This window comes from Populus alba, chromosome 10 (genome assembly GCF_005239225.2).
Source record: "Populus alba chromosome 10, ASM523922v2, whole genome shotgun sequence".
Classification (NCBI taxonomy): domain Eukaryota; kingdom Viridiplantae; phylum Streptophyta; class Magnoliopsida; order Malpighiales; family Salicaceae; genus Populus; species Populus alba.
In genome coordinates this window covers 6,349,041-6,361,978 of record NC_133293.1, presented here as the reverse complement: position 1 = coordinate 6,361,978, position 12,938 = coordinate 6,349,041, and the positions used below count along the sequence as shown (strand labels likewise).

General features: G+C 30.1%; 1 protein-coding gene across 1 annotated transcript; it reads right to left on the bottom strand.

The window, feature by feature from the left end:
* Positions 1–963: 963 nt before the first annotated feature.
* LOC118045452 (F-box/kelch-repeat protein At1g23390) lies at positions 964–2,472 on the bottom strand. Its single transcript, XM_035054096.2, has one exon. It carries the CDS (start codon positions 2,375–2,377, stop codon positions 1,154–1,156), a length of 1,224 nt encoding a protein of 407 aa, XP_034909987.1. The 5' UTR covers positions 2,378–2,472; the 3' UTR covers positions 964–1,153.
* Between the last annotated feature and the right edge of the window lie 10,466 nt (positions 2,473–12,938).

Below are 12,938 nucleotides of genomic sequence, written 5' to 3'. Positions count from 1 at the left end.
TGAGATTGTACAACTTGATTTGCACATCACATCCATATTCAGTATTTTTAACAACATATCTTGAAAAAAAAAATATAAGAAAATAATTGAATCTCTTTTAGCAATACACACACACCGGTATGCTACTACACACACCCCTGTATCGGGAATATTGTATTATTAAAATTAAAATACAACGACTTAAAGTTTACATCATTACCAAAAAAAAAAAATCATTGACTTGCAAGACATTTGAAGAGTTCTTAGTTTCAGCAAGACATTTGAAGAGTTCCTAGTTTCAGAAAATCATAATTTAGGGTATAAAAGTGCATTCTACTCATCAAATATTCTAAAATTCATTCCATGTAAAATATTTTAAACATATCCTTAATCTATTCTTAGCTTGACTAACCACAATACCGAACAAAAAAAAACAAGAGAAAGAGTTGCCAGTTCTTTTAATTGCGTTTTTTATTGTGATTTTAATTCATACTCTAATTAGAAAAAAGTCAAAATATAGTTGGTGGATGGATCATTGCTTGATTTTAGATTTCTAAAATATAATTAGACCCGTCGTTAGGGATATTGTCGGGTAAACTTCTTCGACTTGATTCTAGGAACCTAACAAACCACTTCCTGTATTTGCCAACCCACATAAAACCGCTCACCAACTGCTTCAACTTTACAAGGCTTGTAAATTAATTTAATTATCCAATAGCACTATCTATTATTATAATCTATGATATATAATGTTCGTAATAATACTATTGAACAACCTATTAAATTTCTCCACCACCAAAAGCAAAACAAATTGAAGGGTAAAAGTTTAGAACCAATATGTTTGGTTTTTATAGTTCTCAGGTTTAAGTAATGTGATTGCTAATATTGATGGCCATTAAAGATTTATTTAGTCGTTAACTTTAAGACTTGTAAAAATTAGTTGAAATGTGCACAAGCTGATTTAAACAATTCACATGAATAAAATAAAAAATAAATAAATTTAATTACATTAATTTTCAATTTAAAAATATTACACACTAAATTAGATAAAAGACATTTAATAAATAAAAAAAGAAGAGTATATTAAAGAAACACTACACCATAAAAAAAATGGAAATGACAAATCAATGACCCTACATCTTATCCAGATCGAATCCGTTACTCTCGTCAAGAATCACCCCGTCTCCTTCACCTGAAATTTTCTGCTCTCACGTAGAGCCTTATCCAGATCATCCAAACCCACCATTGAACAGCCCAACACTGTTCCCTGGGTTACCTTACATCTGTCAACATCAATCCCTGACATATTCTTCACGCTAGTCCAGCTACACGCGCCACTGGCATCTCCGCTAATCTCACACATGATGATAGCCCCTCCAACACTGCTTATGTATATGTATACAAGATCATCCATCAAACTCACACCTATAGAGGATGGCGTCGGAATACCAAAGCATGTCATAATCTCAGCATCATCTTCACTGCTAACAACCTTCATTCTCTCTACCAGCTGCTTTGGCATCTCTCCAATCTCTCTGAAAACCTCTAATGACTCCCCATCCACCTCCCACAGTTTTATGCTTTTGATATCATCTCCAATTATACCAACAAAAATCAGACGATCATGTTTGGCAAATCCAATGAAGCAGTGGGAAATAGTACTTGTTGTCTGAGGGCGCAGACGGTAGGGTCCTTGCCATGCCTTGATGCTGGGATCGAAGGAGTAAGCCACCCCCGTGCTTTTCTCCACAACATACATCTTGTTTTTGTTGGAGTTCACTGCAATGGAGAGCCAGGTGGAGGAAGCTGATTCCCTGAGTATCGTAGGCATGGACTCGCACATTTCCCACTTGCAAGTCTCCAGGTCATACATTTCGACTGCTAAAGGGTCGTCCTCGAAGTCGCAGGTTCCACCGGCGATGATGACACGTTTGCCAACCATGGCCACAATGGGGTCGATTCTCCATATGTGTGGGGCCTTGATGTGGTGCCAGGTTAGGTGGAGAGGGTCATAAGACAAAGAAAAGCTGGAAGGTGAAAGCATGTAGAGGAGAGTGGAGTGAGATGATCGGAGGGCTGAGATGAACTTGATAGATGGCTCATGGATTTCGATCCAAACGTGTGAACGTGGGTCGTAAGCGTGTGCTGTTGTTGAGTGAGGAAACCTCGTGTTCTGGGTGTAGATTAGGAGCCATGGTTTGATTCTGTTGGGGCAACGACGACGACCACCACCACCTCCCTGCAGAGAAGTGGAAACTGCAAGTTTCCAGGATTTGGACACGTAAGTGGCAGGGACGAGATCTACGAGAGGGACGTGATTGAATATTGACTCCAAGATGTCTCCATGGATTTGATTTGAATCTTCTGGTGTCAGTAAATTATCCCCGGTGACCGCCATCGATCTCTTTCGAGTATGATAATTAACTACCGATAATATTATATTATTGGTGGCGCCGGAGTGCTTGCGGAGTAACAAGTTTTTGGACTTGGAAACCGTGGTTTTTAGTGTTTATATAGGGGCGAAAAGGTGCGAATTGCAGTTGATATGGCATTAATTATTCTTCAATATAAAAATGAAAAACAAAATCCATCAATTCATATATTTTTTTTCAATTAAAAAAATTAAAACCTTAAGTCAATCCTAATTAATGGTTTAAGTTCCAAATAAAAGTGAAGTAGGGCAACAAACTCATAATTTGAAGCTATTTTTTTCTAAGTAATTTTTTATGGACTATATATTTTTTTAGAATTACTCTTTTTTTTTAGTCTTCTCCACATTTTTTTTGGAACAAAAAAATTATTAATAGTAAAAAAATTATCATTGATGATTTTAAAAAAATATATTGATAATTGAAAAATATTAAAAGTCCAAAAAAATTAAATTTATCAAACTTTTTCATTCAATCCTTTCAAAACTGATTTTATTATTAAAACTGAAGAAATATGTATATAATTTACAAAACTTTTTGAAACCATCAACTTTTTTTCCAAAAATTCTTACAAAAATATAAAGCCAAAAACTATAAATATATCGATGTTGGTCTTGTATAAGCAGGAATAAAGCCCAATATCAAAAAAAGTCTAAACATTTCTATCTTTGCAATCTTTAGAGATGTCATATTCCACAATTTTCAAAATTCATTATTAAGCTCTATATTATCTAGTTTATATAATGGTTATGTCTTAATTGACTGCTGCCTAAATCTTACAATCTCTCTAAAAAACAAAAAATATACTACAAAGTATAATCCTACAAATAAAAACTCATAATTACAATATGATTGAAGGATCAATTCTAGTAGCTTTGATCTTTAAAATTCATTACAAAGCTATGTTCTCTGTCTTTGCCATCAAACATAAATTTCAATCCCAGAAAAGTGAAACCTTACTTTTACAAACAAACATTTCAAAATCAAACACAGTTGTACTTAGAGTCATCCAATGAAAAGATATAACCTTACCAAAAGACTAGATCCTTGAATGAGCAACCTAACATGAACCTCAACTACCCTTACAACCAAATGTCTGACTTAAACAAATAACCTAATACAATGATGGCAAGGTTAAACTAACATTCCACAGACATTCAACCAGTTCTAGATTCTCAGATGAATTCTCTTTATTCAGTACTCTTAATTTAGGAAGAATCTTTAAGATCCTTTTTATCATAAATATACCTTACTATACAAACCCATCTAGAAAATCAACATATGATATTTTTAGTACCAGTTTCTAAAATGCAAATTGTACTATAAATATACCAAACTTTTATATACAAACTAGAAAATGATTGATACCAACCTTTCAAGCTTTCTCTGCTATAATATAGAATATCCAAAATAAACTAAATGCTTTTTTGAAAAGAATTTATCATCAATAAAAAAAATATTTTGTTGATGATTTTTATAGTAACCATAACTCTGAAAAGTGATTTTGTCTTTTTAAAATTTTTCTAAAACAAAGACAAGAAATACAAAAAAAGTTATTATAATTTTGTTATATTACATAAAATACAAATTATGTTTTTTTTTATTGGTTTGAATTATATTATACTTTTAAAAATCATATTGCATACCCTTTATAAAAGATGTATGTTATATTACAACAAAGAACAAAACGCTTATATGGAAACTAGTAAATGGTTCTCCCATTGAATTTGAACATTATCTTTTGAGAAACCTCAAAATCCCTCTTAAAAACCAAACAATTGAAGTTGTTCCTTACAAAGCTGCTCCACACCACCAATACCAAACACATTAAACAACAAAACAACTTCACCAACACAAACCTTAACATTATAAAAAAACAACTAACTATAATAAAAAAAACATATCAAGAAGTCTTTATTTTTTCTTGTTGAAACTACAAAACCTTTTAAAAAAGCTAAAAAACTAAGTTTTGAAATCATACCAAGTCACTAAAGCTAGTCGAATTCAAATTCAAAATAACAGAAAAGATTTCTTAAAACTATCAAAGACCATTTCAATCACTTTGAAGCTTCTTCTTCCATCTTAATTGCTCCTGACACATCCCAAATTAGTAACCACCCTCAGATCTCCATAAGCCATATAAACACAATTGAACATGATAAAAACTAAAGTTCTACTAAAGAAGAAGCCTTTCGAGAAGAAATTCCTAAAATAAACAAACTTGGTTAGAGAAATCTCACACCTAGAATAACTCATGTTGCACCACCAGACATAGGAATCTAAAATGAGCAAGGCATTATTAACCAACATAAGTTCAATTCCTTTTCTATTTATGAATAGAAAATAGATAGAATGATAGAATACAACATCCCAAAACACTTAAATGACCATGATTGGCAATGCTTACAAAACCTAGATTGAAACCTCATACAAAGCCGGAATTGAACTTTTAATTATAGGATTTTCTAGTCAATTAAAAGGATGGTAGGATTATCATCTCACTAATACTCAACAATAAAAAAATTCTATAATCCATTCAAATCTATGAAGACCAAACATCAATCCTTAACCCATCTAGTAGCATTATCTAAGATGCAGTATCAACCTTGATACTAACTATTTCTCTACATTTCATAGAAGATCCATCCTTTCTAAAGGATAAAAATGTCAAACTTCTTTCAAACATTAGGTGTAAAAACTTAGTGACTTGAAATGGTACAAAACACCTTTCTCACTCATGTTATGCTTTAAGAAGACTCTAATCAACCTTTCTAAAAAGAAAAGAAAATTCTTGTTAGATTACCTAACCTTTTAAGAGAGAGAGAGAGTTGAAAACAAAATTAAAGATATCTCTGGCAACAAAACTATCCCCTATAACCAACTAATATATAGAGAACTTTTTAGTTTTGCCTAAAAGAAAGGTCTCAAAATATGTCAAAATCTTAAACTCTAAAAACACCTTAAGTGGAAAATGAAACGAACCAGACAAGAGTTAAGAAGTTTTTGTCATCAGTTTGAGTTATCCATTAAAAAACCAACTTGTGGTGGTACCAGTACCAAACCTTACTTAAAACATTCTAAATCACTTCACAAACAATCCAAACCTTATTACAAAGTCTTTAATAAAAAAACCCATAAGAAATTCCAAATCCAAGCCTAGATTTTACCTCAAATCCATTACTTGTTACAATTATAGCCAAAGAGGTCATATTTTCAGATTTTACAGTGTAAATACCAAATTCCATGAACTTTAATTAGAAGAAGAAGTTATTTATCATATCCAATCTTTTTTAATTGAAGCCTCTGAAACTGAAACAACCCTTTTAAACACTTCTAAAGAACCCCTATAAACTAATGAGTTAGCAAACATCTAGTTTTGATTCAAAAGACTCTTTTGACCACATTTCAAGACAAATCAATGTCCTTACCAGAGACAAGAATTCTTGATTATATCAAAAAGAGTCTTTCAATGATTTTTCATATAAATACTATCATTTTATTTGATATAAGTGCATATTTAGATTCTATCAAAGAAATAATAGTTTCAAAATGATGTTTACAAAGTACTTGTTTTTCCATTCCTAGAAAAACTAAAAATTATAAATCTTAATTTAATCAAAGCATGTTCTATTTATACTCATCAAATAAACACTTTGATTTCTGAAAGAACACTCAGCTTATGCACAGTGGCGGAGCCAGAAAATTTTAAATGAGGGGACAAATTACTAACAAATACTTGATATTATATACTATATATACATGTGTTATATATAGAGAAATTAATTTGAAATACATGTACTAACTCATGTCAAGTAAAATTAATTTAAGAATATTTTTAAAATAAAAAAAACATATATTATAATTATTTTTTCGAGTTTTTATATTTTAAAACTGTTTGATAATGACTTTATTCTTATTTTTATTAAAGATATTCTTTCTAAATATATACAATTAAACTTTCATTTATCTATTTCTAAATCTTTCAGGGACTAGTGAAATTATTGGCAACAATTCTTTGTTGACTTGTTGTTTTATACAAGCGGGTTAAATATAAATATTAATATATTTTTTTAAATTTTTTTTATTGTGTCTCAAATTTTTTGAGTTGGTGAGTACATCATTTTTAATTACTAGTAAGTTGATCACCATCATTTTTCATGTGAAATTCATAACAAAATACATATTAATTTATCAAAACTCATTTCAATTCATATTCATATGCATATAATATTTATTCATGTACATATTAATTTAACAAATCTATAAATTATAATAAACTCTAACATTTTTAATAACTAATTATTAAGGAATAAAACTAAAATTAGACAATGGAATAAATAGAAAAAATGAAAGAAACTCACCTAAAACATAAACTTACTTAACTAATTAATAGTTTAGGATTTGAAGAAAAATTTTATAAAAAAAAAGAGAGAGGGAGGAACAATAATTAAAAAAAAAAAGCTTGGATCAATTAGTAATTAATAAAAAAAATTAAACTTGTTAAGTTATTATATATATAAAGACTAAGGGGGCAATTGTCCCCTTAATCCCTATTGTGGCTCTGCCACTGCTTATGCATCTCGACTAAGATGTTTTTTTTTTTTATATATAAAAAATAGAACAACAATTACAAAACCTTGTTTTACAAAAAAAAAAAATTTAGATTTCCAAACAAAAATAGAATAAAAATTTTGTTCTAATTTACCAAATGCTTTTTGAAAAAGAAAACAACATGTGGTTGATCTTCCATATGATAATAGTTTTAATGAAAAATAAATACCTATAAAAGCCAGACATATCATGTGCAACTTTTTATGTCAATAAAAATTTTGAAATAGAAAGAGGCACATCATGACTCATCATAAATTACAAATTTTTTGAATAAATCTTTGAAATGGATTAGGTATCTAATTCCAAACATGAAAGATTTATTGTAAAAAATACATTTTGCATTTATATTTTTAAATTTGATATGAAACTACATTTATAGTTCATCAAAGAGATCATTATAAAACTGCATTTATAGTTCTTTTTGGCCAATACTAATGGTATGTAATGTCATTTGGATTGAAAAATGCTCTCTCATAATTTCAAAGAATCATGAATGATATTTTTAATCCATATTCAAGATTTTGCATAATTTACATTGATGATCTTATTTTTTTCAAACTGTTTAGAACAACATTTTAAACATTTACAAACGTTCTTCTATCTTGCAAAGAAAAATGGATTAGTTGTTTAAAAAACTATGATTTCTCTTTTTTAAACTCGTATTTTTTTTTTGGTCACTATATTTTTCAAGGCATAATTAGAACTATAGAGAGATGCCTCACCTTTGCTAGTAAATTTCTTGACAAAAACTAGCTTTAAAGATTTTTAGAGAGTTTTAACTTTGTCTTAAATTTCTATCCAAACATTATCCATTAAGCAAAATCATCACATAATAGGTTAAGAAAAAAATCATGCAACATGGTCTGATGAACATTCTAAAATTGTTAAAAAAAATAATTAAAAAAAAGGTACAAAACCCCCCTACTTATACATAATAGTCCTTTAGCTCCCAAAATAGTTGAAACAAATGCTTTAGAGTTAGGTTATGGTAGTATCCTTGCATATTCTTCAATTTACATCTACATATTGGAATGATTGTCAAAAAAATTATTCAACCATAAAAAAAATTCTTTCGATTGTCATGTGCATTAAAAAATTTCAAAGTGATTTACTAAACTAAAAGTTTCTTTTGCGTATTGATTGTAAATCAGATAAAGAGGTTTTATAAAAATATGTTCAAAACATTGCATAAAAATAGATTTTTGCCTAATGGCAAGCTATACTTAGTATTCTTGATTTTGATATAGAATTTATAAAATGAGATATGATTAGTACTTAAAAGTGCATTTTTATCAAGGTTTTATATCATCATTTTGCACTTGAAGTATCAATAACTCCTTAACTAGAGCATATTTTATAATAACAAGTCTGATAATATAATATAGCTTTAATTTATAGTAAATGCTCATTTTAAATGTAGACATATTTCACAATTCAAAGGATTGATTGATGTGATTAACACTATTGAAAGTGAAAAGGCTAAGCTTAGAAAAGAGATGCTGATTCAATTCAAATTGGAAACACTATTCAGTCATTGGATCATATTTGGAGCTGTACATCTTGGATTTTAATTTTTTATATATATGGCTAGAAACCTAAGAAATAGGCCTACAATGTTCATGAAGAGTGAAAGGTCCAAATCTGTCGTTTTCAAATTCAAAGCTTGGCCATAAAAGAGAAGTCAGAATCTGTCCAGCAATCCAGCCCAAACACTTCTCAGAATGTTACCCATAGTTGGAGTTCTAAAAGCAAAAATGACATCAAATTACATAGGTGGAAAGATAAGACAATTTCCAAAAACTTTCATGAAGACCACCTGCTCAAATTCTGATGTTAGCAATGACATTTCATCCAGCCAAAAGCTTGAGGGTTATCCACCACGTCTACAAGAAGCACAACTTAGCCCAAATGCTTGAGTGTTGCTGTCCACCAAGTCCACTAAATCGATAGCTGACCACTACATCAATAATCAATTACCAAATGAATTGTTCTGAATTTTAGCCTATAAAAGGAGACATTTGCCATTCATTTAGGCATCTTGGTTCTTAGATCAAAATCTTGCTCTTGCTCTCTTTCTTTGTATTTTGTAATGTTAAAGTTTTATTCCATGTTATATATTTCTTAATCTCTTGTTTATGCTTTTTATTTCCTTTACTATACTTATATAATTATGTTTTTATCTTGTTTATTTATATTCTTCTTCTTCTTCTTTTTCATAAAGTTTAGCTAAGTTTATCATGTCAAGGTGAAAAGGTTTCACTAATGGTGTTAAAATAAGTATAATATAAACTCAATATGGACTTAAATGCTTATATTCAAAAAAATTTGATATTAACATATCTTATCTTTTTATTTTATCAATCTTTCATACCTTGCTTGTTAAATAATTAATCTAGATTTGTGTTGTATAACACTTGGTACATCAAATGCTTGATCTTTCATAGTCTTCGGTCGACATCATTGTTATGAGAGGAACTTGATTTGTTGTCAACATAAGTTAGCATGAATACCTGATAAAATTTATAAGTATGGTGTTACATAAATAAGATGATTAATATGATCATGTTGATAATTTATAAAGAGTTTATACTTTACTTATTTATAATACTATTAGTGAACCATCTAACCTTGACAACTGTTTTTATCATTGTTTAATTTTCACATTAATCTTACATCTCAAAGTCCTTTTTAACTCACCATCACCATCATCATCATCGTTGTTGTTGATGTTGTTGTTGTTGTTTTTGTTTTTGTTTTTATTAATATTTATAATTTATATAGTAAACCCCATTGTGGTTCAATCCTGGTATTGCTGGGTTATTTATTACTTTGACACTCATGCACTTGAGAGAAGACATCAACTCTTTAATCGTGTTAAGATACCAATTTTATACCTAATTTTCCAATCAGAGAATTTCTTCAAAATAGATTTTGATGCCATCAAAATCTAAAGACAAGGGCAAAGCCCCACAACAAAAACTAGAATCTCTAAAACACCTACATCCTTCAAAACTCTTTTATTTAGGAATTTATTCTACAAAACCAATCAAATCATGAATTGATATGATTACCAAAGAACAAGAAACAAATCATTCTTTTCAGGTACAAACTTGGGTAGATTCCATTTCAAATTCTTCAGAATTACTTATGGTTCTATATACTATACACCAAAAATCCTCTTAAGAAACAAAAAAAGGGAGGACCAGACTAAAAAAGGCATGAATAAATAAGGGATAGAAACAAAAGAATAAAGAATAGAGAGAGAGAGAGAGAGAGAGAGAGAGCGCTAAGCCCTTGAAGGACAAGCTAATAGTAGAAAATAAAGAAGAAGGGAGAAGAAAAGTCACTCACTACCTCTTCATTTTCTCTCAAGAAAAAAACAAGGAGAACCACATGCAATCCATCCACCATATAAGAGGAAACTAAGAAGCTAAGGGAAGATTTAGACATCAAAAGACAAGATAAGAGAAGAAGAAAGCTAATAAGGAGCTGGCAGCAGCAAGGGAACAGAAGAAGAAGAACCAAAACATTTGAGGGAGAACGGGTTCCAAGGAGTAGAAAACATAACTAGGACAAATCTAAGACCTTCTTAGAGAAATTTCAAACATTTTGTGTAAGTTGCATATAAGAAAACAACAGCCCTAGGTTAAGTTCTTGAGAAAATGTTTGGGTAAGTTAAGGTGAGGATAAGTGTGGGAGAGAGGTAGAGAAAGACTAAGTGATATTCTTGATCCAATTAAAGGACAAAGAAACTAGGGGAAGGTCTGCATACCTTTAACCAAATATGAATAAAGAGGGAGGATAAATATTTTGATCCTAATTAAGCATGCATATTGAGAGACAATGTTGAATTTCATAAAATTATGATATGTTGATACTTGAAAACATACGAACAATCTTGTTACATATATTCTTGTGAAGCTAAATCTGTAAATGAACTACGTGCTTATGTGTGAATGTTAATGTGAGAAAAGGATTAAATTCTGTGAGTAATAATGGATGCAGAAAGGAAAAGAAACGCATGAAAAATGATGGTTTGTTTGCCAAACTAAACACCCAAACCGAGAAAAATCTGGGTTGTCATGTTAATTAACTTGCGCCCAATAATTGATATAGATAGAGGCATAATTTAGAGTATCTCCCTTCATAGAAGTTGTAGTATGAGATATTAGCTTTCCAACGAGTCCAACCTTGCTTAATTTGGAGCTCTAAATCTCCATATATAGGTAACAATCTGAGGGGAGGTCGAGCTGCCACTCCTGCCGGCAGATTCAGCCAAATTGACAAAATAATGAAATTTAGCCATGTTAAGAATATAATTCATTTTCCCTCCCTTTGTAAATTGTGTAACATCATATCCTGACTTCCAAAAAGAAATAAACCACATTTGAAATTGAATTAGTTGTGTTTTTTATGACTGTTAATGAACCGAAATCCTAAAGGATAATAATGGGAAGGTAAATGGAAAAATAATGGAACTAGAGAATCAAATGTTTTCACCATTTATATTACTATGTTATGAAATGTGATTGAGAATAGAATAATGATGGGTACTTGTGGATTCAAGAGGAATCGCGGGAGGAATACAAAAACAATAAGGGAACGCAAGTCGAGCTTTTATAGCAAGTAGGTAATCTACACTTATATCTTTCTTAGTTAATACGATTCTAGTTATCTATTTAGATTAAAAATGTTGTGCCTATAAATGAGACAAAAAAGAGAAAAGATGAAATGACATGAATGAGAACCAAAAAACCAGATTTGATTTATGAGTTCATTCATAGAGAATGAACAAAAATAATGAGTTTTCATGGATAATTGGATAATCATCCCTTGAATTTGATTAGTCGATCTCAAATACAGGAGGCTATGATGTTAGCCATGTTGGCTAACATCGGCATGACCAATACGGAGGAGGAGAAATATTGGACTTGATTAACTATTTGGGTTAAGAATAGTGAATGATATTGATGATTGATGTCGGTATCTATAAACTCATGGAACTTGATTAGCTTTCCTAAGGTGAAAGCTAATGATGTCAAGAATTCTTGACATCGGCATACCCGATGATATCCCAAACTAATATGAAACACTAATTAACTATTTTGGTTCAGAAATAATTAACGACATCAATGGGTTACATTGGTGTCGACATTCCCACGAACTTGATTAGTCGATCCCGGAATGAACAACTAAAGATACTAATATGATTCATTAGTATCGACAATGATCTTTTCGGATTGGGAAGAAATGGGACGATGATGTGCTCCTAATGAAATTTAGGATATTTATGAAATGAAAAATGATGGGTGATACCCGAAAGAATAAATAAGGACATAATTATAGAAGACAAATTAATAATTCAAAGAGCCATTGTTGTGTATGGATTAGTATATGATTAAATATATATGCACGTATTGTGTAAATTTTCCTTTTTTATTTTATTATATTCTTATTTTATTTATTCTAAAAATTATATATTACATTTCCTTCTCACTCACGTCAGGAGTATTATTTAGGTCCTTTAGTTTTTCTTTTGCATGAATTAGGAATGTAAGAATTACCTAGGTATTTTGTTCTTTAGTTACCATGTAACTTGGAACGAAATAATGTCATCCTTGTAATTTTGTATTTGGAATTCAAATGTTTGTATGCTTCTCTTATTTGTTAAATTATGTATGTTAAATGTGAAAGAAATTGAGTAGATAAAATGTCATATTTATGTTCTTGAATATATTGTTGAGTTAGACTTGTTGTGATTGCGATATGATTGAGATGTGAGCATAAAATGTGTACAAGATGGTACACGATAGCTTGAGCCTTCCTAGTAAAGGGGAGACTCTGCTGAAATTTCGGTAAACCTTAAATAATGGGAAAAAAATTGCCCATAAATTCGGTAGTATAATTATGTTATTTAAT

Bases quoted from the DNA above. Each gene is read 5' to 3' on its own strand.
- LOC118045452 (XM_035054096.2), bottom strand. From the start codon at position 2,377: ATGGCGGTCACCGGGGATAATTTACTGACACCAGAAGATTCAAATCAA.